Source organism: Ambystoma mexicanum, chromosome 4q, assembly GCF_040938575.1.
Source record: "Ambystoma mexicanum isolate Mex_15411 chromosome 4q, UKY_AmexF1_1, whole genome shotgun sequence".
NCBI lineage: Eukaryota > Metazoa > Chordata > Amphibia > Caudata > Ambystomatidae > Ambystoma > Ambystoma mexicanum.
This window is the reverse complement of record NC_090928.1, coordinates 129674138-129700461: the sequence shown is the minus strand read 5'-3', so window position 1 is coordinate 129700461 and position 26324 is coordinate 129674138. Positions and strand designations below refer to the sequence as shown.

At 46.8% G+C, this 26324-nt stretch overlaps 1 protein-coding gene across 2 annotated transcripts in view; it reads left to right on the top strand.

Moving 5' to 3' along the window:
- The window catches only part of PEX7 (peroxisomal biogenesis factor 7), a 1557721-nt gene that overhangs the window by 1396512 nt on the left and 134885 nt on the right, over positions 1–26324 (top strand). For both annotated transcript variants that reach the window (XR_011268107.1, XM_069607655.1), the window contains exon 9: positions 1563–1662. Coding sequence is in view for 1 of the 2 variants with exons in the window: in XM_069607655.1 (XP_069463756.1) it covers positions 1563–1662 (100 nt within the window). In the remaining variant the exon portion in view is untranslated. The remainder of the gene's footprint in view (positions 1–1562; positions 1663–26324) is intronic.

The following is a 26324-nucleotide window of genomic DNA, read 5'->3' as shown; positions in this document are numbered from 1 at the left end:
AGTATTGCAATATCTATGCTATGCGAAACATTGTTAGGATGATATTGATTACTTCAGCTGCACTTCCTTAACGTCTAGCACTTAATCTAGTTTCGCATTACCAATGTGCTGTTAGGATTTTGGCATACCGACCTAGCTTTTTGGTGGAAATACAAACAAATTCACTTAAGAATGGTTGGAAGCCCGACTTAAGTCCCTGAGCGAAGCAAGGGCGTTAAGAAGAGGTTTGGGCCCGTAATGCATGGGAATTCCACCCTCCCATGGGTGCTAATGCTGTTAGCACCCAGGAAAAGCCTGTCTCTTCCCGTTCTACCTGCAGAAAAAATAAGCCAAGAGGTGCACTGCAGTGTTGCCTCTGCTCTGCATGGCCATGGAAACATGGCTGTTCTGGGGGACACCGTATTCGGGTTAGGCGCACTTTACCTCAGTTAAACATTGTTACAGTGGCATGGGCAGGGCTGTAGGAAGGCGCAACCAGAGAAATTAATGCTGCAACACAACAGGCACAGAATATCATAGAAAGATGCTATGTGCGGAAGAAAAGGGGTGAGAGCCCCTCACACCGTTCTCATAGTGACTAGGCGAGCGGAAGCTCAGGAGAGAAGCCAGGGCATGACCAGGACAGGGGCCTTATGCTTTGCTTGGCACAGCCGGTTTGGAACAAGGATTTTGAGCACGTACCAGCTCATACTGCACAGAACTCGCACGGAATCCTCATGATTGGCTGGGCCAAATGTAACGCTCTGTTTCAGGTGCTAATTGAGTATAGGGTCAGGGTTTTTGTTATGACTTGCATGATAACATCCCCTTCAAATTGTTGTTTGCATTTGAATGAGATTGCATTATGGGCCCCAAAAAATGCAAGTAGCCTTGAGTCTTCTGGGCCTCATCACGACTTTGGCAGTAACCCTTAAATCCGGCAGTCGCGCTATTACCGCCGGTTTTAAGGGTCCGCCAAATCAGGACTTCGGCAGATTTCACCCCAGCACTTGGCTGGGGGGAAATCCGCCGAAAATTCCTGCTATTACCGCCGGCGGGAAATCCGCCGGCGGTAAGAGCAAAACATTTTCCCCATTGAGCCCAATGGGGAATGGGGCATTCCCGAATGGGCCCAATGGGGAATGGGGAATGAGGAATTACATTACCGCCGAACTCGTGATCTGGCGCTATTAGCGCTGGGGAGTTCGGCGGTAGGGCTAATACCGCCGGCGTTACCGCCAAAGTCATGATCAGGCCCATTATATGGCCACTCCTCTAATATCACTGTCTAGAGCGGAAAAGTGTTTATGTTGCAAGCCATTCAGGAATTTGGTCAAGGATTTCTTCTTTCATAAAATAATGTTATCTTCTAGCTAACAGTTGAAGATTTCTTTTCACAGTTTTTCATTAACGTGTCTGTTAATAACATTCTGTATTTTTTAAGTCATTTTTTTTAACTATTCGGTGTTCGTGTATATTATTTCAGGCTTTTGCATAGATAGAGTAAAATGCCTCTTTTAAGTGGATTGTTTCTTGCAACATCATTTTTCAATTAGCTGATTGTGTTTTATTGCCTCCTACAGATTCTGGGACTTTTCCAAGCCTGATTCCTTGCTTGAGACCATAGAGCATCATTCAGAGTTTGCATGTGGGCTCGATTTAAGCCTTCACATCCCCGGGCAGGTAATGAATAAGATTTTCATATACTGACATGATCGTCAAGCTAAGTATATTGTATTCGTATTGTCGTAGGAGAACTGTTTACAGTCTCAGTTCATTTGAAAGACATCAGCAAGGTATATCAAGATTAAATAAATTGTGAAGAAAAAGCAATATACTATTTAGTTTTTATGCATCATTAGATATTTCATGTGCCTAAATGCAAAGGTAATATAGACGAGCCTGTGCTTCGAAGTGTCATAAATATCCAATGGAAAAGTGAATTCGGTGAATTTTTTGGTCATGCTTTTAGCCAGGTCAATGCCCATTTATCCTTAACTTCCTCGCTCTTGAGGGACACCCGCAACGAGTGCCCACTATTATTGATTATGTTTGCCATGGCCGTGTAGCCTTTTCCGCAGTGTGCTGTGAGGGGTCAGTAATGTGAGGCTCACAACTAAGTTTAGTTTTCCAAGGTTTGACATTTTATTTTCAACAGAAACAATAAATAAGCCCCAACTATACATACTCTACCACGGTATTCCCTACCTAGTCTAGGATATAAGGGGAAACCACCTAGCATGCATAAAACTAACCCTCACTCTAAACAACAAAACATTCAAAGTAAAGCATAAAAAATATAAATAAAAGAGCACCAAATAATGAAGGTCTTGGATGACTTCTACTTGTTCTGGGCAGATTCCGATCCCCGTAAATGTCCAAAGTCAATTTCTCCCAAGGAAAAACAAAGTCTTAAATCAGTTCTTGAAAAGTTACACTGAGTGGGAACAGTACCGGGTCTCCAGAAGAGACCGTAGTTCCCAATAATACTCAACTCTATCTAAAACATGTGTATATGAACGGATACAAAACTCCCGTGGATCGAGACACCATGGCTAGTGTCACTACTGTCACCCGGCAGTGGGTACAGCCAGGCTAGTATGTTGATGGGCCTGATGTGTGCGTCAGTGGGTTTGACGGACAGAGTAAGTGTGTCTTGCCGATAGTAGAGTTCAGCTGGTGAGGTGAAACGACCCAGCACCGTGTAGCGGTGAAAGACTCCATCCCTGTGCCATGTCTGTTGGATAATGATCTTCCTGATCCCAAAATAGTCACAGCGACTACCCGATCGAGGGCCAAAGAGATCGCCAGATTGAACACTTTCAGATCCTTTGGAAAGCTTCCAGAGGGCTTGTTGAAGGACCGGCGTGGCCGGTAGACCCTAGTACAGTTCCACAGACTACTGTGTCGCCTATTCCTGTGAGAGAGGACTGTAGCCACTGAGGACCCTACTTTGATAGCAGGGGACTCAGTGACTTCAGAGTTGCCTGGCGCAGCACAGGAACCTGAGATGGAGGACCAGGTGGGCGCAGATCTGAACGGCCTGCCCAAGCCGAACGAGTTTGCATCAGTTGGGGGCCCAGGTCAGACTGACTTGTTCACAGCCCAGAAAGAGTGTCCCACTCTGGTGGGTCTGCGGAAGCAGGCAGAGGAGCAGGCTAAGGGAGAGGCCCCTGGACGTAGCAGTATAAATGCCCCGCCCCCGCGGCTCCCTTCAGATTTCAACCGTCTCCAAAGTAGTGTCAGCACCTTGTGTAGTCTACTATTTTGTCTAGGTTGTGCTGTTGGAATTTTGTCCTAATGTCGGGAAAAGCGCTGTTCCGCCCGTGCGCTACGTGCAGGTTGAAGAAGGTGTATGAGGGGGATGGGCATATGGATTGCATATATTGTCAGGGTTTTTGTTATGACTTGCATGATAACATCCCCTTCAAATTGTTGTTTGCATTTGAATGAGATTGCATTATGGGCCCCAAAAAATGCAAGTAGCCTTGAGTCTTCTGGGCCTCATCACGACTTTGGCAGTAACCCTTAAATCCGGCAGTCGCGCTATTACCGCCGGATTTAAGGGTCCGCCAAATCAGGACTTCGGCAAAGTGTACCTGGAGGATGGACTCCTGTACAGTGAGCCAAAAGATTCTGATGGAGAGGTGATTTCCCAATGCCACAAACATTTCCTTTTGGATTTGGCTCACCAAATTCCTTTAGCAAGTCACTTGGGAGTGACTATGACATCAGACCGGTTGTCTGCGCGCTTTTACAGGCCACAATTCGGCATAAAGGTTAAGGAATTTGTCAAGCGTCTGGCAAGTCCGGTGGTGCCACAAAAGCCCCCTTAATTCCACTACCCGTGGTTGGGCAGCCTTTCGAAAGAATAGTGTAAGGAAGGCATGGTATCAAACAGTAAGACAGACACAAATGATCACAGTTCAAGGGTGTTTATTGAACTTCATTTGGGTTTCAAAAAAACACGTATCTAAACCTAAATCTAAAGGTGGGAACAAGCTATGACCATCAAATAATAATAACGCAGTCCTAGTGGTGTCTTGTCAAAATAAAAAGGGCCTATACTAATAAACCTATTGCCAATCCTTACTTCTAAATACGAATAGTGTGGGAAACAATGTTATGCAAAAGAAAAGTGTTCAGGAAATGCTATGTCAGGATATTCAAGCTGTTGGCTTTCATTCCGCACGTTTTCAGCACACTCGAGTTTAGCACAGTCTCTGGCTTCTCTAGCACGAGGGTGCAGTTCAAAACTTGAAACTTCTCGGGTGACAAATCTATTTGTTTTCTCTACAAGCCCATTGACCCTGGGATTGTGTAAAGCTGTCCTATGATGTGCTATGCACTGCTCCATCAGGGATGCACTTCTTTGGTGGGAAACAAATTTCATGCCATTTTCAGTCATTGGACTGCCTGGAACCCCTTTATGATCAGAAACTGTCTGCATAAATTCAATCACCTTGCTTGTTGTTATCGACTTAAATTGTGTCACAGCCCATTCTCAGCAATCGTAACTTATCATTCATATTCATGGCACCTGCCATGGAGCCCTGCAGACACCCATGATCGGAGGGCTACATTACCCAGATGGCTGTGCCGCAAACCCCACCCATGAACATGCCCACGACATACCATTCCCGTAACTCTTCCCAGAACCGGAAATATAAGCATTGGCTGCCTGCCGCCCACTTCTCAGTGTGCTTTGGCGGCTGTGCAAATCCTGTGTACTCCTGATTCCAACCTCTGCTTCCGACTGCCATGCTCTCCAGACAGATTGTGAGCAATTCCCCAGTTCTGGTAAAGGACGTTCTCTTGCAATCACCGGCTCATAATTCCTGTTGGTGACTTCGAATTCCTTACAGATTCTCCCTTGTCCTTCATGAACAGAAATTACTCTTGTTTGTCTTCCCAAACTGGCCTGGAACTGCCCGGGGCCAGACGATTGTATTTTTGTGACACACCGGGTGTTTCCTGGATTGTGTACAATTGTTACCTTGGATCTTTGGATGACTGTGAACTGTCACTTGTGACCTGGAATAGTTGGGTTAATTTTGGTTTCTCCCCTCACTGGTTCTCAGAGGCCCCTGCATCCTGTTGTCGTCCTTACACCTCACACTGGTTTTGCTAGTCCCCGCTCTTCCAGGAAAAGCAGGTACCTGGTTTCTGTTCAGGGAAGTGCAGGCAACCAGCATTATTACTCACTGGGTTCCATTTCTACCTGGAAAGGATGTCACAGGTTGACAATATAATTATATTTCTCCAGCATTGGATCTTTCATGGATTCACATGCTTATAATATTCCCCGTCGACAGACTGGGAACCCTCGGTACACTTATAAAGCCGTTTCCCATAGGAAAACTTCTGACACTTTTGTGTCCTATCTACGTCGTTTTTGGGGCCGCCCACGCATGCCCCACTAGGACGTAGCGGTATAAATGCCCCGCCCCCGTGGCTCCCTTCAGATTTCAACCGTCTCCAAAGTAGTGTCAGCACCTTGTGTAGTCTACTATTTTGTCTAGGTTGTGCTGTTGGAATTTTGTCCTAATGTCGGGAAAAGCGCTGTTCCGCCCGTGCGCTACGTGCGGGTTGAAGGTGGTGTATGAGGGGGATGGGCATATGGATTGCATATATTGTCTACACCCTCATCATTCGGCAGACAAGTCCGACATATGTAAGGGCTTCTCCCAGAAGACTCTTAAAGATCGAAGTCGACGACTAGTGGCATGGTTAAACGATGGAGCGGGGGCATACCCGCCTTCATAGGTAGGCACCACGCGCAGCGTGGCCTCAGCATCAAAATCTTCAGGGGCCCCGCGCCGCTCGACATCGTCAGAACCCCTGGTGAAGAAATCACGACCAGCGGAGAAGGAATCATCGAGAAGCCATTCTAAGGAGTCCTCGTCGAAGAAAGCCTTGTCATCCTCATCTTCGACGAAGAAAGAAAGACAGAAAGGAAAAGTCGAAATCCTCCTCGGGCGATCACCATAGATAGTCGAGAAGCAGAGAAGCGTAGGTCAAGTTCAGAAAAGGCGGGAACGCCTCAGGGACCTACACGACCACCACCGTCGTCGACGGCAGGGCAGTCGTCGACCCCTTCTCTGCCACTGACACAATTGATCTCAACTATTCTTGGGCCGCAGACGGTGACGGCGGCGACGACGCCGGGGCCAGCTTTAGCCTCGTCGACGGAGATTCCGCAAGAGGCCTGGCGACCAGAAGTCTTCAACCCGGTTTTGCCGTAGACCCTACTGCAGAAAGAGGCGGCCTTGTCGGTGTTCTCGGGAGATGAGGATGTGAGAGTAGCGGGTTACAAGGAATTACCAGGCCTCTCTCCGGGGGAGCCAGCATTCCGGGGTCTACCCCTCTTCTCAATCCGCAGTCACTCTTGTCGCTGGAGGTTTTATCCACATTACAAACTTTGCTGAAGACACTGGACGAGAGGCTACCTCAAGCAACACCGGCCAGGTCGGCCATCGACGAGCCGGGCCGGTCTCGTCGGCCACCTCCGTCAACCCCCACGGCAATGCCAGCGGGTGAAGACCTCTCAGCTGCACGCCACGAGGAGGGAGAACTGATAGATTCGGACTCGGACAGGAGAACCTTATCGGATGTCTCACTTTCCCCCTCCAGGGATCCAACCTGGGAGTCTGAGGTGGAAGTAGAAACCCCGAGAAGCCTGGCTTAGCCGTCTCCCCCGGACGACAATGGGTCATTTCACGCCATGATGGCCAAAGCGTGTACAGAATTCGGGTTGGCCCAGGAAGAGGAGAAAAAGGACTGCTTTCTTTTCGACCACATGGGAAAGAGAAGAAGGTTGGTGTTCTCGGTACCCATCCTGGATCATGTGTGGCAGGAGGGGTTACAAACCATGCGTCACCCTTTCTCGGAACCGGCAATAAAAGGTTGCCTGGAGAAAAAATTTAAGGCCCCAGAAGCTACCCCCAAGTGTCTCTCCTCCCAACCAACCCCTGCCTCGGTGGTGTCAGCGGCGGCGAGAAAGGCGAGGGCCCAGCACAAGTGCACAACCCCCCCCGGAAAGTGAGGCCAGAAGACAGGATGCCCTTGGCAAAAAAGTGCTGTCGGTAGGAGCAACCACAGTGAAAGCGGCCAACTCTCTGGCTATAGTAGCCAGATATGACACAGAGATGTGACACCGACTGGCACCCATGCTGGAGCATCTTCCGGAAGTTTATGGCATGATTGGAGGCCTCTTCACCTTCCCTGACAAGTAACATCGCCGCCTTACGATGTTACTTGTGAGGGAAGGTGAAGAGGCCTCCAATCTTGCCATAAACATCGCAGTGGACCTCGCAGAATCAGGGTTTAAACAGATGAATAACGGTGTGGTTCTCCGAAGGCAAGCATGGCTAAAATGCACCAACTTTAGACCAGAGGTGCAATACAAGGTGCTGGATATGCCCTTTGAGGGAGACCTTCTGTTTGGCGAGAAGGTGTACTGGGCCCTGAAGGGCATGAAGGAGGACTCGGACACACCGCGCTCCTTGGGTGCCCTCCAGAGTGGTCGAAGTTTCAGGTCTTTTCGTCCCTTTAGGGGAGCATCGGGAAACTCCAGATTCTCGGCATCGAGAGACAGATCCTTCAGTAGGCCAGCGTACCCCTCCCAGGGATACAGACGGGCTTCTCAAGCGGCAAAACGATGCCGGGACTACCAGACCCCCAGGAAGAGAACAGGTTACTCGTCGTCGACGAGAGATAAGCAGACCAAGGACCAGCAATGACGGGCATCAGAACGTTCTTGGAGGCAGAGTATCGTGCTGCATCGACGAATGGGAGCAAATAACAACGGATCAGTGGGTGTTGGACACAGTAAGATACGGACATTCTCCAGCATGGGGTCTGGCATGGATTCACATGCTCATGAATATTCCCCGTCGTCAGGCTGGGAATCCTCGGTATAGAAAAAAATCAGTATCAATTTCGTTTCTGATCTGTCTTTCTTAGTAGTAACCAATCACTGGTCTTTGGGTCATACTGCCCCCAGCCAATGACTGCCCTCTCCCTAAGCCCTGCCTCTGGCAGCCATCCTCAGATGTGGTAGCACGTAAAGTGGCAGTATGACCAAGTGAAGAGCCGCAGAGAGGTAGGCGGGAGGGTTCGCATGTGAATCCATGCCAGACCCATGCTGGAGAACAACAGTTACAGGTAAGTAACTTGTTCCTTCTCCAGCATGGGGTCTGGCATGGATTCACATGCTCATGAATAAGAGAATGCATAGCAGTACACACATGCACAACCACGGGAGGTGGCAACAGGCTCAACATTAAGCAATACAACAACTCAACATTATGCAACTCTTACCGACGCAGTAGAATCTTGTGAAGGTGTGTGTCGACCTCTTTGTTGACGCCGTCGAGAAGCTTGGTGTTCCTGGGTGCACAATTCGAGACCCAGTCAGGGTTAGTGAAGCCATCCCTCGACAGAATCACCAAACTCAATCGATTGGCAACTGCTGCCTGTTCAGGAGGCCGGTTCAAGAGTTTCTGGCGGACTGGTGGACGCAGGCCCAAGGGCTATGGTCGGACAAGCTGACCGTCGACGACGACAAGCTCCTACTAGCTCTTCAGTGGTGGCACAGCTTTCAGAATCTCTCCAGAGGGGTAACCCTAGAGGAGCCGGAGTTTCGGCTAACCATAGTGACGGACGCATCCCTGACAGGCTGGGGAGCACACATGGGCACTCTACAAACGCAAGGTCGTTGGTCTCGGAGGGAGTCACTCCTGCACATCAACGTTCTGGAACCGAGAGCAGTGCGCTGGGCCTTGAAGTCTTTCCTACCGCACATCAGAGGGTCCATAGTGAGAATATTGACAGACAACACGACAGCGATGTTTTACCAAAGGAAGCAAGGGGGCACGCGGTCCAGAACCCTTTCCACCAAGGCTCAGAAGGTGTGGCATTGGGCTCTGAAACACAATATATCCATCGTAGCTCATCATCTCCCGGGAGTAAGGAACGAGCAAGCGGACTCACTCAGCAGAAAAATCGACCAAATACACGAATGGGAGATAGACAGCGTTCAGTTGTCGAAGGTCTTCGAGAAATGGGGACAGCCTCCGCTGGATCTCTTCGCAACGAAGAGGAACAAGAAATGCGAGATGTATGCCAGCAGATGGCCACAGGAAGGTTCTCTGGGGGAAGCGTTCTCCTTCCCGTGGACGGACAAGTTCCTCTATGCCTTCCCTCCGTTCTCTCTTATAAGGAGAACTCTGCAGTGGATAAGCAGGTACAGGTGCCGGTTCATCCTAGTGGCACCGTGTTGGCCGAGGCAGCCGTGGTTTTTCGACCTGCTTCACCTGTCAGTAGATCAACCGATAACGTTCCCGAAGGTTCCAAATCTCCTGTCCTGGGATGAAGGAACAGTGTGGCATCACAATCCAGACAGTCTCAATCTCACAGCTTGGCTCCTGACTTTTCGGAATTTGGTGCCTTGAGCATTTTGTCGGATTGTCGGAGAATCCTGCAAGCAGCACGGGCCCCTTCCACCAAGTCGTACGCGTGTAAGTGGAGAAGGTTCTGTACGTGGTGTCAAGGACAGCCGGGAGTGCAACCTCTAAGGGTAACTCCGGAGCAACTTCTACCGTATCTGCTACACCTGGTGAAGAGCGGATTATCTTTTTCATCAATAAAGGTACACCTGGCGGCCATCTCTAGGTTCACGAGGAGGACGCAGTCGTCTCCCTTGTTTAGTGACAGGCTGGTGAAACACTTCATGAGGGGTCTGTTCCGAACATTCCCGCCGGTTAAACATTTTCCACCAACGTGGAGTCTTAATGTGGTGCTAGCAGGGTTAATGAAAGCACCCTTTGAACCAATGGCCACATAGTCGATGAAGTTCTTGTCATGGAAATTGGCTTTTCTAATAGCTGTAACATCAGCTAGGCGACTCTCAGAATTGCAAGCATTGGTCGTAGGCGCGCCGTACCTAAGGTTCTTTAAGGACAAAGTGGTTCTGTCAACTAATCCTCGTTTCATTCCAAAAGTTCCTACGGCTTATCATAAACACTCATCCATTGTCTTGCCTACCTTTTTCGCGACCCCCTCATCAGCTGCGGAAAAAGTCCTCCATACCTTGGACGTGAAGAGAGCTCTAAAATGTTACCTTCATCGGACTCAACAACTTAGATCTACGCAGCAACTCTTCATTGCATATGGTCCATCGGCGAGAGGAAAAGCAATTTCAAAGCAGGGACTGGCCCGATGGGTCTCGTCGATGATTGCCTTTTGTCATTCCAAAGCGGGAAAACCGCTACAAGGGCGTCCGAGAGCTCATTCCACGAGGGCAACTTCGTCTTCGACGGCGTTGTGGGCAGGAATCCCGCTGGCAGACATTTGCCAGGCGGCGGCATGGTCAGTGCCTCACACGTTTACCCGCCATTACTGCCTCGAACGGCAGCATGCGGACGAGATACAAATGGGAAGAGCAGTCTTACGCCATCTGTTTCAATAAGGTAAGCCCTTTTTAGGAAGGTTCTGTACTTATTTTAGCATATGTATATATGGACGTATATTTGTATATCTATATATATAGAGATATTGATATGTGCATGTACTTTTGCGTATTCATAAATTGGCAGTTTTACGTAAGCATGGTTCGGTATACGTATGCTTAGGAGGGTGCCGGATTGCATTCACACCTCCCCTTTTCAGGATTACTGCTGTGTATTCTATTCTAAGCATGTGAATCCATGAAAGATCCAATGCTGAAGAAGGGAATAGTTTGTTACCTGTAACTCCATTTCTCCAGCATTGGTATCTTTCATGGATTCACATGCGCCCGCCGGCCTCCCCGGCATGCAATCTACTTGTATAACTAGGTTTTCACCCCATTCTGCTTTGGAGGGGTTGAAATCTGAAGGGAGCCGCAGGGGCGGGGCATTTATACCGCTATGTCCTAGTGGGGCATGTGTGGGCGGCCCCAAAAACGACGTAGATAGGACACAAACGTGTCGGAAGTTTTCCAATGGGAAACGGCTTTATAAGTGTACCGAGGGTTCCCAGTCTGTCGACGTGGAATATTCTAAGCATGTGAATCCATGAAAGATACCAATGCTGGAGAAATGGAGTTACAGATAAGAAACTATTCCCATACATAGGATAAATGACATGCATTGCTGATGCAATTGGTACTTAATTAAAACATACTTGACCAGCTACAACAACTTGCTTCGGGGCTCAATAGAGAAACCCTAGAAGGTCACTCTACATTGCTGGTTCTTTAAAAAACAACACTGAACAAGAATGCCTAGTTCCTGTTTTTTGCACTATGGTCCATATCTTTGTGTGAAACTCAATCTCTTTAGGAATGAGAAGTGTCATGCTGTCAGTGAGAATGTATCATTTGATTGATATTTTCTAAACAGTCTCCATTTGAGCCTTGCAGCGCTTTAACTGTAGTATTTTATGTGTTTATTTAGGGTTGATTTCTAGCAGTATGTGTCGGCTTGTGGCCACTTCAGGCAAGGTGGATGTCTTGCTCATATTGATCGGACGCTGCGATTGTCTGATCGGCTGTTGGGTTATTTCAGCTGCAGTTTGAAAGAAAGCGACCAGTGGATTGTTCCCTAATTGGTGCTTCAATGCCCCTCAGCTGAGATTGGGTTGGTTCTGACTTCTTTGCTTTGGGGTCAAATCTATGCTTCCATAGATTTCACTGCTTATTGAAACTAGGAGCTTTCAGGCATAGGATGTTTGCCAATCCAAAGAGAGTATGGCAATGTGGGGCCACTTTGAATTTACCCTCGGCTTCGCATGATCATCCATGTAAAGTGGGGTGAGACGGGATGGTGCTGGGCTCTGGCAATGGCCTGGAGACAATAGAGTAAATTCCCTTCTTTAGTCTTTGAGCGGCCAGGTGTGTTGGCAGGAAAGCAGGATGAAAATACAGACACATTCAAATGTGGATGGTCTTTGATTTATGGCACCTTTGCAGTGGTGACGTACACTGGGGTGCCTGGAAGTTATTGAGGCCTGCTTGAAGCTTCATGAATATCGCTGTCATGATGTACCAAGCTGGATCCCTCTTGAGAGAAATCATAGTATTGCTAGTCGCACAAGAATGCACTTTGACATGTACATTCCCAGTTACGGGGTGCTCCTTCATACTTAATAAACCTAATTTATTACATCTTGATTAGACAATTAGAACCGCCAGGTAAATGTCTGTGTTTAGCACACACACACCCCAAAAAATTTATTTGGGGGATGGTCATTTGGAAAAATGTTATAGACCACTTGTACTGTGATTCTATTGTCTGACCCAGCAGCCTCAACCAGCCACTCCACTAAGAAGACTATTCTCAGAGCTTCACTGAGCCATGTCTACCCTTTCTAATCCTTTCCACCCCCGCTGGGTCCACAATCAGGTTACCCCTCCAATGAAGTCCTTTACTCAAATAGATCACTGCCCACACAGTGCTTTCAGAATACTCTTCTCGTTATGTTTACTGTGGCCAAATCAAATTTTCTCACAACTCTTTCCAACGCTCGCCTGTGCTGATATTCCATCATTTTTCATTGTGAGCCTCTGTGCAGCATTTTTCATACCAAAAACGTTTTCTTTATTAGATAAACATTTTTCTTCTTGTATGCGACTTCTACACACATACGTACTGTGGGTGATTAATACTAAATGTTTCTCACTCGTGCTTACTGTTTTAACATACACAGTTTCTTCTTCCCCATGTCTGTTGCTTTATCATTGTGTCCTAAAGGGATTACTCTCTAGGGGCCACTGTGATTCCTTATTGATTAGAGGAAGCGTTCCCAGGCCTTTGTAAGTTTGAGACTCTGAAATGAGGACCACAACTCTGTGCTATTTTCAATACACAGAGATATCTTCGCCATTATGGACCTTTTCAAAAACAGATGCAACATTGAAGGTTAAAGGCTGGAAAGTAATGAATAAACACTAACCAGTGGCAATTGCTCTGGACAGCGCTCTAGACTGTTGTTTTTCAGCCTGCCATGCCATTACAGAAGCGGAAAGACCAAATATAAATTAGGCTTGGTACCACAACATGAGTAATCCAGCCCTAACTGCTATCTCACATCCTTTCTACACAAGAACACAAGCAACTCCAGACATGTTTCAGCTTCATTGGGTGTCATCGTGAGGTGTAGTTTGGGTCTCTTGCTACAGAATGCTTGGGAGCCATGTCTGGGCATACCTGTCCTACTTGGGTTGATAAATGCAACAATTAAAGTTGATGTCTGGAAGGATATAAGTAAACCTTAACCACTGGCAATTGCTCAGAGCATCCCCCCAGAACATTGTTTTTCAGCCTGCTATGCCATTGCAAAAGGGAATATACCATGCGCAACTCAGGCTTGTTCCCACCTCAAAAGAGGCAGTTCATCCTGAACTGCTAGGTAACATCCTTTGCTCGAGCCTGTAGGCAATCCCAGGCATGTTTCTGCCTCATTAGCCATCATCGGCAAGGTGTAGCTTGGGTCTCTAGGCACAGCAGGCCCGGGACCATCGTCTAGGCATTCTTGTCCCACCTTGGGTCACAAATGTAACACTGAAGGTTGATGGCAGAGGGGACATGGCCTAGCAGTTTGAGTTGAACTGCTCCCATTGGTGGCAGGACCAAAACTGATTTGCAAATGGCTGGTCCCCTTCTGCAGTGGCGCAGACAGACTAAAAAACATGAGGTTGATGGGTGCCCTTAGCAAAGGAAGTGATTAAAATTAATGCATAGTCTTCCACCCATCACACTTTTAGGTCATAGTTTGTCTCCATAAGTAAGTGCTGGTATGCCCAGATGTTGGTCCTTTCTCAATGTGGGAAACTGATTACCCCTCTCTCCACCTTAGATACTCTTCATTGGTAACCACTCACTTAAACCACCTTTTTAGAATTTAGGGTGATTTTTTTCATATATCTCTGCCACGAGACACATATGTAGAAAAAATAAATGTTATTCATATCTTTATAATACATTTAAAATGCAATCAAGTTTAAATGATAATGTCTAGTAAAAAAAAGAATTTTGGAACTCCCACAGTAACATTGTGTCTTCTGTGGGTTGCTCCCGTTGTACCGCAGGAGCAACCCGTGGAGGACACGAGCTCAGATTAATCTGAAAGCCGACACGGGAAAAGACGACGACTTAGATACATGGCCCTATCCTGGGAAACCAGGAAAATATTCCTGCAACAACACAACGTTACCGTGGGAGTTCAGAAAAAATAATTCTACGGAAACCAAATTAGAGGTCCTGACATTCAATCAATTTTGGGTTCCTCCGCAATCAACAATTCTGAAAAGTTTAGTTGTATGGCACACCAGAAGAGATCATACAACATCATGAATAACATCACTGTGATTACGCACTTGTACCAGAGGGGTAGTTGAGACAAATGCACCATCCAAAGAAATTATCCTGTCCTGAGGAAGGACGTTCAATAATTTTTGAAAGGATATTAGAAATAATATCTAATGTAAATGCTAGGCCGAAACATGTCGGCTAGCTATGTGACTGACTATCTAGAAAGTCAGCTTGTTTGATCACAGATTAAGTGAAACCGCTCTGTAAAAAGTCTGTATGTGATGTGACTGGACACTATCATTTAAACTTAATTGAGTCCTCACTGTTGCTTATGAAAAATCGCAAGCAGCTCTTGTGAATACTTGGAGAGCATAATAACATAACAGCTTTACTACCACCAGATTTGTGTTGAAATATTTGTCATGTTGAAAGTCCATTGTGTGTTGAAATCTGTTTTATTATTGCGGTTTAAATTTATTGTAAAGATATGAATAAAATGTATTTTTCCTACATACGTGTCTCGTGGCAGAGATATATGAACAAATCATCTTAAATTCTAAAAAGGTGGTTTAAGTGAGTGGTTACCAGTGAAGAGTATCTAAGGTGGAAAGAGCAGTAATCGGTTTCCCACTTTGCTTTTTTGCTCATCTCCCTTTTCCCGTTCGGAAACTGATTCCCCCCAAAAATAAAAAAATAGATGGAAAATACCCAATTGTATGGTACTGCCCTTTCTCAATGTGACATAGGTAACTCAGCTACGCCTCATTGATAAGGCTCAACAAGGTCAAAACATCTCTGGGGCTGCCTGTGTTTCCATGCAGAGGGCACAAGGCCTGACTCGACTGTTCCGATTGGTAGCAGTACAATACCGATTGCACAATTGCAGAAGGGGACTAGCCATACGGAAGACGGGCTTAGTAAAGATAGTGGTGAAAGTTGCCCATAGCAATGGCAGTCGTTAAGATTAATTCATAACCTTCCACCCATAATGTTTTAGGTTATAGTTTATGATTTGGGACACAAACATCTTTTCGATGCCCCAAATACTCTCAAAATATGTCTTTCAGCTTAAAACATTATATTCCAATTCTCTTACTTTCCTCAACATGTACCTATCGTGTTACTTTATCATATCAATGTTGTGTATCTAGGCCGAGCTGCGGGCCTCCTCCACTGTCTTCAGAGATCACAGAATGTTGTATCATGACTGGCCTTGTGTCTCAATCGACGAGAACATATTGTGCCTGCATTGAAAAAACTGCACTATCTTGTATTGTCACTCTGATGGGAATTCAAAGCCTGCTTGCTGAATTTTCCACTGCAACCAATAAAGATAATGGCCTCCATTTTTGATTGAGAAATATATCACTGTACGCCAGCTATAATTCTCAAGCCAGAAAACTCCAATTAGGTCCATGTGTGGATGTGCGATTTCCTTCTTCTATTAGATCTGCGGCTGCTGTTGATAATTTCTAGATGGGTAATATTCTGCCAATCTCTCAAAGACTGAGTGCAAAACATGTATTGAAAGAATACCTCACCTTTTTGTATCTTTGAAACAAACAGGAGAGGAAATGGCTCAGAGGGCACACTCTCATCTTGTAAATAAGACTACACTAAGCAGCACGGGTTCGGTACCCAGTCCCAGTACTGCGCTTAGAGGCTGGAGTCCGGCATGAAGCGAAATATCAGAAACCAATTTTGTTTTTTTAATCTATGACCCAAGTTGCCCATTTCACGCTTGGCTCTTGATCTAGGTTTTATCTCAAGGCACCGTTTCCATGTCTATGTAATAGGTTATGATGGCCTTAATCAGAACGACCATTGCGGCCGTCGAATAAGGCATCCAGAATGCAGATCTAGAGTCGATTGGCCAATGGATAGCTAACAAAACATGCAGTATCTGAAGCTGGTAATTCTTGTAAATTTGATGACCTTCATCAGGTCTCCAATGATTACATACTATGTTTTCTTTATAGACTACAGAGTTGAATACCCTTTCCTCTATAGAAATCTTACCATTTGAATTCATAGACAATTTTTGAAAGTGGGGAGGCATACATACTACACCACTGGCTCACAGTACAACTAAAACAACTCTATCAATGAATAACATTCGTTTCAACATTTACAAGTGTGAAGATCCTGAATCTCATATTGGATTTAACAAGTGATATTATTCAAACGCATGTAACCTCATTGGTAAAGATGGGAATGTTTACATTTGGAATACTAACAGAAGTGGAACCCTTCATTCCAGGCACTGGCCCTTGCAGACATCATTCTTAATCCTGTTGGACATTGAATATATTTATATCACAGTCTGCGAACCACGCCCATCCACATCTGAACGTTGTGGAGGACGCAGCAACAAGGGTAATTAAAAGTGATGCGTGGTAGAACCAGGTCACACTTAACTTGAGATGTGTGATGCCTTCCAGAGAACCCATGGCTTATACACAACAAAACACATAGTGGTAAATACAAAGGTCTCCAAAAATATTTTACTGATCTCAAAATAAGCTTAAACTCAAATGACAAGCATATTCGAACACTTCTAATAATAAACTAGGTTTAACACTTGGGGGCAATAGTGCTATGTATGTCCTTGTAGGACAGATGTAATTTTTATTCCATTAGCATAAACTGCAGAAGAGCCACTTGCAATTCAGCAAAAGATAAATTGTAGAATCAGCTTCCACGTGAACTGTCTCTTTTCGCCCAGTGCAGCCCTGCACCAGTTGCTTTGTAACAGGGGTTCAAAATTTGGGGAGAGCGATGGTTGCAGGGAGGCAGCAGACCCGGTGTGAACAGAGCTCCCTTAAATATATATATATTTCTGAGGCTTGTGGAATCTGCTTAGATCACATGCTGTGCATTCGCCGACATCTAGTGGAAGCTGCGGAGTATTAGTTTGTTTTTCGAAACTTGAAAATGGGTGTTGACACAGGGCGTGCCAGTAATACTATCCCTAGTGTGACGTCCACTGTACCCATGATCCCTCACGTGTGTAGGACCCTCAGATTGTTTTTTTCCACCATACTGGTCGGAAGCATTCCGCGGAGTTCCCTGGCTTTAGCTATAATTTTGCTAAAAGTGATAATATTTCCCCGTTTCTTCCATGCCCATGTCGACTCATCGAAGTTCGAAGCTCAACTCCGGAGAAGAAAGCTACCGTCGAGAGCTGCACGACGGACTTTGGGCATCGGAAGGCCTCTGGCCTCGGCCCGGGCCTTGGAAGGCCTCTGGCTTCGGCCCTGTACAAGTAGGGAGAGTGGGGGTGGTACATACTCTTCACTCACTTATATTCATATATATATATATATATTCCTACACACTAGCTCGCTGCCACAGGGTGCGTATGGAGGGTCCCCTTTCCAATTTTGTCCCAAGTACAACCGCAAGAACCCTTGGGTTGACCGACACACCACCTGTAACCTCTGCTTGCCGAGGGACCACCCCTAGACTCTAGGCTAAAACTCTAAAGGACCGTTCGACCAAACTTTAGGCCCACCACGCCAGGCAACGAGACGCCATGGAAGCGGAGGGCACCTTCAGTGATGGCAGCGACACTGTACTATCGGACGGCGAGGGCAACGTGGTGTCGAAAGATGGCCAAGCGCAAATCCCCGACCTCGGAAGGTTGTCCGGCAGGGCAGCTATGGGGAACACACCCGGCGACACGAGCGCTACCCACACCACTTCCACTAAAAAAATTCGAAGTCCAACCGTGACTCGACGTGCGTGTTGAGTTCTCGGAAAGAGGCACAAAGAAAACGGTCCACCGAATCGGTGTCCTCTGGGCGTTCTCGGTCAAGATCGCCGCATGACACCAGGCAACCATCCACTGTTGACAAGAGTGCCTTACTCACCAAAGTAATGGAGGTACGATCGTCGCAAGACGAAGCCAACCTCCATCCCCAGGCCGCACTCCAGGAGTCAGCATCAGTAGACCGCGCAACGGCTGCTCCCGGGTCCCGACCTGAATCTCCAGACGTCGAAAAACCCCTGAGAAGGTGAAAACACCAGGGAAGCACTCTTCCACTCAAGGGGAGGGGGGAAAACAGCAGAAGAAACATTCTCAGACTTCTTCTGCACAACAGAAACATAAGGACAGTTCACAGTCTTCTGTTAAACTAACCAAGACCCCTGCACAAGCCCATAGGTCCAGTCAAGATATTGCAGGGAAACCCTCCCAAGAAAGGGTAATCCCCAGCTCTAAAGAATGGTCCAGTGAGGATATAGACAGAGTTATGTCTAGAATGTCATCCCTAGCAGTCTTCTATGACAAGAATCCAGCTCACTTCCTCTCCTATACCCCTAACGGGGCTACTCCCTCAGGGTCTAGGGACCCGCAACCCCCTGGTAAGAAACCTCGAGTTGAGGCACCAACACAAAGTCGGTCTTCTGACCCTTTCTACGTACAGCCATATTCTCAGTATAATGAGGATCCACTACTAGATGAGGATCCAGATTTGGCAACGTTGGACGACCAAACTGGGGTGGTCTACTATGGGGATGACGAGGACCAAGAGGAGGACGAAGATGACCCAGTAGTCTACAGAGTAGACTCCCCAGTAGGCAAGGAACCTCCGGTTACCGACTCTCCAGTCGATGACCAACCTCTCCTAAATGAGGTTTTGTCTAGAGCGGCAGAACACTTCCGCATAGATACTCGGGGAGCACAGGAGGAGAGGGACTTTGCCGAGGAACTAGTCGGAGAAAAGAGACCCATTGCCCAGGCCATCCCCATTCCCAAGTCTATACAGAGGAGAATTGATCCTTCCCTTCTCAATCCGAACCTCACCAGGGCAGTAAATCCCAGGATCAAAAAGTTGTTCAGGGCAGCCCAGTCAGACCCGCTGTGCATAAGGGGGCAACTGAAACCGGACTCCCTGCTAGTGACTAATACCCGAAAGAGGGCGGGAACGCCCTTATCATCGTCTGAGGCTCCCCCCGACAAGGAGAGAAAAAAGATCTACGGGTTGGGAAGGAAGGTAACCTCCACTTCCGCCTACCAGACAAGGATTGCCAACTCCACCTCTCTGCTGGCTAGTTACAACTGCCACCAGTGGGAGCAAGTGGCTGCACTCATCGACTCCGCACCGTAACCTTTAAAAAGCCAGTTGGCACAGGTTGCGTCGGAGGGGAGAGCCGTTTCCGGTTGCATCCTTAAGGCAACCTTTGATGCCGCGGATAACGCCGGCAGACTGATTGCAGAGAGCACTGTTATTAAGAGGCATGCTTGGTAAAGACAATCAGGGTTTAAACCCGAGACACAAGCATCCTTAATAGACAAGCCGGTGGAGCCTGAGCTACTGTTTGGCAAGGCGGTAGAGGACACATTAAAATATGCCAAGGATGAGTACAAGACTCTGAAATCCCTGGGACAGTTGACCAACAAGCCCCCTAATCAAAGAGGGAATGGCCATTTTTGTCGCCTACGTGCCCAAAATTCACAAAGAGGCTCCAACTATTCTCAGGGGCAGGGTACTCCATGGGGTAACAACCAGCAGTCTACCCAAAATTACAACAGGGGAAACAAGAGGGGTTGTGGTAAGGGTAGAGGCAGCCCCAGCAGAGGCGGCACGCCTCCCGCAAAACAGTGACGCTGAGATCAGGGTCCCTTCCCACGCATCTCCAGTAAGGGGACGTATTACCAACTTCACCCAAGCTTGGGAAGGGATCACATCAGACACATGGCTGCTGTCCACAGTGTCCGCAGGATACTGCATAGAGCTGCTCGAGCGTCCCCGAAACCCCCCTCCACGACAAAAGGTACATTCCTTAGACCAATCTTCTAGAAAAGGACACGATCAAACTCGTCCCGGGCAAACAGGTTAACAAGGGTATTTATTCAACTTACTTCCTTGTGCCAAAAAAAGATTTGACAATGCGCCCAGTTTTAGACTTACGCCTTGCAAACAAGTATATCAAGCCCCAAAAGTTTCGCATGACTACTCTCCAAGAGGTAATCCCCCTCCTAAAAAAGGGGGATTACATGGCAACATTGGACATGAAAGATGCCTATTTTCATATTTCCATGTTCCCAGCGCACAGAAAATGCTTGCGCTTCAAGGTGGACAGTCAGCACGACCAGTTCAAGGTGCTGCCCTTCGGTATAGCCTCGGCTCCAAGGGTATTCACCAAGGTTCTGGCGGTGGTGGCGGCACACCTACGCAGGGAGGCAATCCCAGTGTACCCTTACCTGGACGACTGGCTCATCACGGGGGAAACCCCAGTAATTTTCAGTGAAAACATTCAAAGGACAATCGACCTCCTCTTCGAATTGGGTTTCTCCATAAACGAGAAAAAATCAAGTCTGGTGCCAAGCACCTCCAAACAGTTCCTAGGAGCTGTTCTAAACACGCAAGAGGGGTTGGCCTTTCCATCAGAGGAAAGAATTCGGAATTTACTGCTGCAAATTCCTCTATATCGGGCCGGTCGCCAGATAACGGTGCGTAAAGCGATGCGTTTGCTAAGCATGATGGCGTCATGTATTTACCTGTTCCCCCACGCACGCATGCTTCCCATGCAAGAATGGTTGGCGAAACAGCGGTCTCAGGCAAGTGGTCAGTGGGACGATCTAGTGGTCGTTTCGCCAACACTTGTACAAAGTCTTCACTGGTGGACAAGAGAAAACCTGTCAAAGGGGAAACCCTTTTACGATCCCGAGGTACAGGCTGTAGTCACAACAGACACATCCCTGTCAGGGAGGGGAGCACACCTTCTTCACCACACAGCTCAGGGTCTCTGGTCTCACACAGTGGCCAAGAATCATATCAATCTGCTAGAGCTTCAGGAAGTATTCAGAGCGCTTCAAGCGTTCAAGCCCCACCTGTTGAACCTGTCAGTGCAGATCTTGACAGACAGCACAACAGCAATGTTTTACCTAAATAAGCAGGGAGGGACTCGTTCGGCAAATCTGTCCAAGCTTGCCCAGAAAATTTGGATATGGAACATCTACCTGTCATCTCAACATGTTCCAGGAGATCTCAACTCACTAGCGGACGCTTTGAGCAGAGATCTCCTCCCAAGAGAACACGAATGGTGCCTACACAGAGAAGTCGTAGAAGACATCTTCTCACAGTGGGGTTTCCCCACTATAGACCTATTCGCCACAAGCGAAAACAGACAATGCCCAGACTTCGCATCCAGGTTTCCCCAACCAGGCTCCAAGGGGAATGCCCTGTGGACAAACTGGTCAGGGATGTTTGCTCACGCTTTTCCACCAACTGCTCTAATGAGGATGGTGGTCAACAAGATGCACAAGGAATCGATTACGCTCATCCTAGTTGCTCCCATGTGGGCGAGACAACCGTGGTTCCCACACATGCGCAGACTAGCAGCGTGCAAACCCATCAAACTCCCGTGCTGGTACAACCTACTATCCCAGCACCAAGGTCAAACAGTGCATCCTCAACTCAGCTCAATGTACTTGGCAGCATGGCTCCTGAAGTCATAGAGTTTGGACACCTCAACTTACCACAGAGGTGTATGGACATCCTAAAGGAATCTAGGAAGCCAAACACTAGGCACTGTTATTTTGACAAATGGAAAAGTTTTGTTATCTGGTGCCAGAATAGACAAATCAACCCGGTTGATTGCACTCCTTCCAATATTGTCACCTACATGCTCCACATGCTGGACGCAGGGTTGGTATTTAATTCACTTAAGGTACACCTAGCGGCTCTGTCAGCCTACACCACCTCCCATAACAAGGTTTCGTGGTGGAAGGTACCAGTGGTTAAAGCTTTTATGGAAGGGGTAAAGAGACTCCACCCTCCAATTTCTAACCCACCACCGGGTTGGGACCTTAAAGTGGTGCTTGCTAAGCTCATGGGGCCACCATTTGAACCCATGCATAAAGCCATTCTTAAACACCTGACCTATAAAACTGCCTTCTTAGTAGCCATTACATCCATAAGAAGGGTCAGTGAAATTCAGGCTCTGTCAGTGCAGGATCCTTTCTTTACTGTTCATAAAGATAAACTGGTTCTACGTACACACCCTAGGTTCTCACCTAAGTTTATTTCTAAATTCCACGTTAACCAGTCAATTGAGCTTCCGGCTTTCTTCCAAGAACCCAAGAGCTCGGCTGAGGTGAAACTACACACTCAAGATGTGCAAAGAGCGGTCCTCTACTGTGTAGACAAGACCAGGCCGCTAAGAAAAACAGACCAACTGTTTGTCTCCGTAGCTACAGGCAAAGAGGGAGATCGCATCTCTAAAGGTGCCATCTCTAAGTGGATTGTTAATTGTATCCAGCTGTGTTACTCCCTTTCACACCAAGAGCCCACTCTACAAGAGGCATTAGGGCCACTCTGGCTTTCATTGCAAATGTACCCCTTGACACCATTTGCAAAGCAGCTACTTGGAGCTCTATTCACACTTTTACTCAGCCCTACTGCATTGACACTCATTCCAAGACAGATACCCAAGTGGGACAAGCGGTTCTAAGACATCTGTTTCCTCAGGTCCCTTCTCACATCCCACTTCCTTCTTCTAATACTGCTCGCTGATCTATGCACAGCATGTGATCTAAGCAGATTCCACAAGCCTCAGAAGGGATACATTACTCACCGTAATTGTATTTCTGATGCTTGTATTTGCTTAGATTCACATGCGACCCACCCTTCCTCCCCTCTGAGAGAAGGCGCATGGATGCTTGTAGTCTTATCTTCCTTTATCTGCTTGGATAATCTGTACTTCCGCTACTCCTCATGCTACCTCATGTCAGAAAAAATACAATCTGAGGGTCCTACACGCGTGAGGGATCATGGGTACAGTGGACGTCACAGTAGGGATAGCATTACTGGCACGCCCTGTGTCGACGCCCATTTTCGAGTTTCGAAAAACAAACTGTAATACTCTGCAGCTTCCACTAGATGTCGGCCTATGCACAGTATGTGAATCTAAGCAGATACAAGCATCAGAAATATGATTACAGTGAGTAATGTATCCCATATACATATATCAATAAACTGGTAAAATAAATGAAGTTACTCCCTTACCAGTGTCCGTGTCCATCGCTACACTACGTAAATGCAGAGCTATTGGTCATTGTTTTACTCAAGGGTGAAGGAAGGTAACGGCACACAAAGTAGTTATGTGGCAACTAACAGACCAGTCTTTTGGGCCTGTGTTGTGGGTGAGGACAACTAAACACATTCAATGTAATAGTGATTGTTAAAAGACTGCTATTTTGCTAGGTTTTTCCACAGTTGTCACCATAGGTTTGCAATGATATGGTTATCCCTGTTGATAGTCGGGACACTCTTTCTCACTTCATACTTGATTATTTTGTATCTGTTGATGATCTCCTCAGTTTGAGATCTCTTCTTCTTTATGTTAACAACTGTCATGGATTTCCGCCCCCATTGCACTTTTAGAATATTCTTTGTTTTGTCGTAATGTGCAGTAGTCCATCTTGTCGATGTTCTTCTTACAGCTCTATTAATTTGGAATGGGTTCCAGGTTTGGAATTTCTCCCTCTGGAGGATCATGTTTGAACTCCTCTGGTTTACTTTTGTATCTTAGACTCTGGTAGGTATTGTCAGGATGCAATAATTCCAGGACAGGAAAATATTTTCCCAAGATCTGATTTTTGAAGCTGTGACCGAGCAATTTGATGCCACTTTCTGGCGATATAGTATGTTACCGTTACTTTACTAAAGTCTAACCTTTTCTTTTCCTGCGTCATTTAGACGCTGCAGTGGTCAGCAGATGGAGGAAGCATAAGTGGGGCAGAGTATTTACAAAGGGAAATAACCTGAGGGATTTCAGACCATTGACTCAATGCTGCAATGGAAGTTCCTCCACAAGAGGAGTAGTGCTGGCCCTGGGAAACACTTAATAGTCACTGCAACAACTGTAAAACAACACATTAATGTGTGCAATGCTCGGGTTCTTTTCTTTTGAAATTAGAAGAGTAAGTGAAACAAGACAACAAGAAAATAGGACTCATTTTCTCAGATTACTAACAATCTGGCCAAATCCCCCTAATCCACTATCGGTGGCCCTCCTTTTTTCTCATTAGAAGCACAACCACCTGAAGGCAGTTCATTAACCATGCAGCTCTTTGGCTAAACCTGAGGGGGCCGCAGTATCTGGGGCTAGTCAGGGGGGAGTGTTAAATCTTGCCTCATACATGTCAGAATATAGGAACTTGCTGATAATGGTTTGTGGAGTTGCAGGAGATTGTATTCTCCAAACTGGACGGCTGAACCGAGCAGATAGAATGAGAATGGAGAGATTAGAAGGATAACAAAAAGAGGACTGGATGGGAAGCTTGAGGCTGGGGCCTCGTAACATGAAGCTTTAATAAAGATACTGACCTGAAACTGATGCTGTGGTGTCCAGGTGATTCATGGCAGTCCAACCATAATACTGGCAATGAGGATGTGAAGAGCAGCATTAGTAGATGTCCATGAATAGGGAATGAGGGAAGAGAAGAAGGGAGGGAGCGGATTAATCGAAAATGAGGTAGGATAAGTTGAATTGTGCCAAGGAAGTCCGTATACCTGAAGGTATGTCAGTCAAAGTGACCGTGGGCCAACATTGTTTCTACAAGTGTTGGTGAGCCTTCTGTCAAGTGGATAGGTTGGAAGGATGAGTTCTTAAGGTATGTACATGGAGTGTATGCAACCAACTTCATCAGCAACAGAAGAGATTGCCTTCAGTATCACTGCCTGGGTCATGAAGGCAACCTTATTTATAAAAGACTTTCGGATCCTGCTGAAGCAGAACGGGAAATGTTAAACAGCTTTCAGAGTAGGGACTAAAAGAAAGGAGGAGATCTTTAAGATCTCATAGGACAAGGAGGAGAAAAGCAAACGACCGACTATATCAGCAGACATAGAACGAGAGATTAAGAGATGGAAAGGAGCAAAGGAGAAAGGTGACGAGGTAACTTTTGTGCAGAACGAATGGATGGGTGGGCAGATATTGCTCAAGCTCGATGGGAAAAGCATTGACGAAGTTAGGCAAAAGGAAGACCAAGATGAAAAGGATAGAAAAGACAGGGAACGAGAGAAAAGATTGAAAGAAGATGAGCGCAAGAGAAAGAAACAGCAGCGACGATGTATCAGGAGGATCAGCAGAGAAAGGAAGAAAGGGCAGAGGAGCAAAGAAAGTATGACAACAGACAGAGCAATCGAAGAACGAGACAGGCAAGAAAAGAAGAGACAAGAGGAGGAAGCACAAAAATTACAGGATAAAAGAATGCAAAGATGAAGGGAAGAAGAAGAGCGTAGAGCGATGAACGAAGGGAAGAGAACTGACAAGAGGAAAGGGTTAGACAGGAAGCCAGAAAGTGAAGAGAATTAGATGAAGAAATGGAGCGAAGAACACGACAAAGGGAATGCGACATTGATTGCATTCAGAAAGAGTTAATGGAACCAAGTCCAGTAATACCATGGAGCCATGTAGAGAAGTTTCTCCTGTCACAGGGAGCAACTGCAGGACCATCTAGGATAACCCTAGGGGAGAATTTTGACATAGGGAGTATCGGAGGTAGGATCGATAAAGCCTATCAAGTCTTAAGAGAAATAAGCAAATTGGGAAGCTGATGGAAGGGAGAACTATCCCTGGTCCCACATTCACGAGGCGAAGAAAGAGACCAGTTTAGTATCGAGCATAGAGCCTTGTCTTTGGACAGGCTGACTTTGAATATGGGTGATGGGGATGAAGGCCATACTAGTTGGGGACTAGATATGTCAGATGAAGAGAGAGGAACCTTCTGTGGGGAGGAGTGAGAAAGTGCATACGGTCCCGAGGCATGTCTGCAGACAGACAAGGAAGTGATATGGTCTCATTTAGAGCAGCCCGTGGATAGGACGCCAGATCCTATAGCATATCCAGAGCACCCTAAAGGACGATCGCATAGCGAGAAGGGAGAGACATCACCATATGTGAACAGGCTTAGGTCATTGCCAGGTAGAAGGCGATCAGGAACCGATCAGGAACCATTGTCCCCACTATGGATAGGCAGATAATGTGAGCTGATTGCGGATTTGGGTTCACACAGTTCCCTTTATTGGAGAAAGGAGG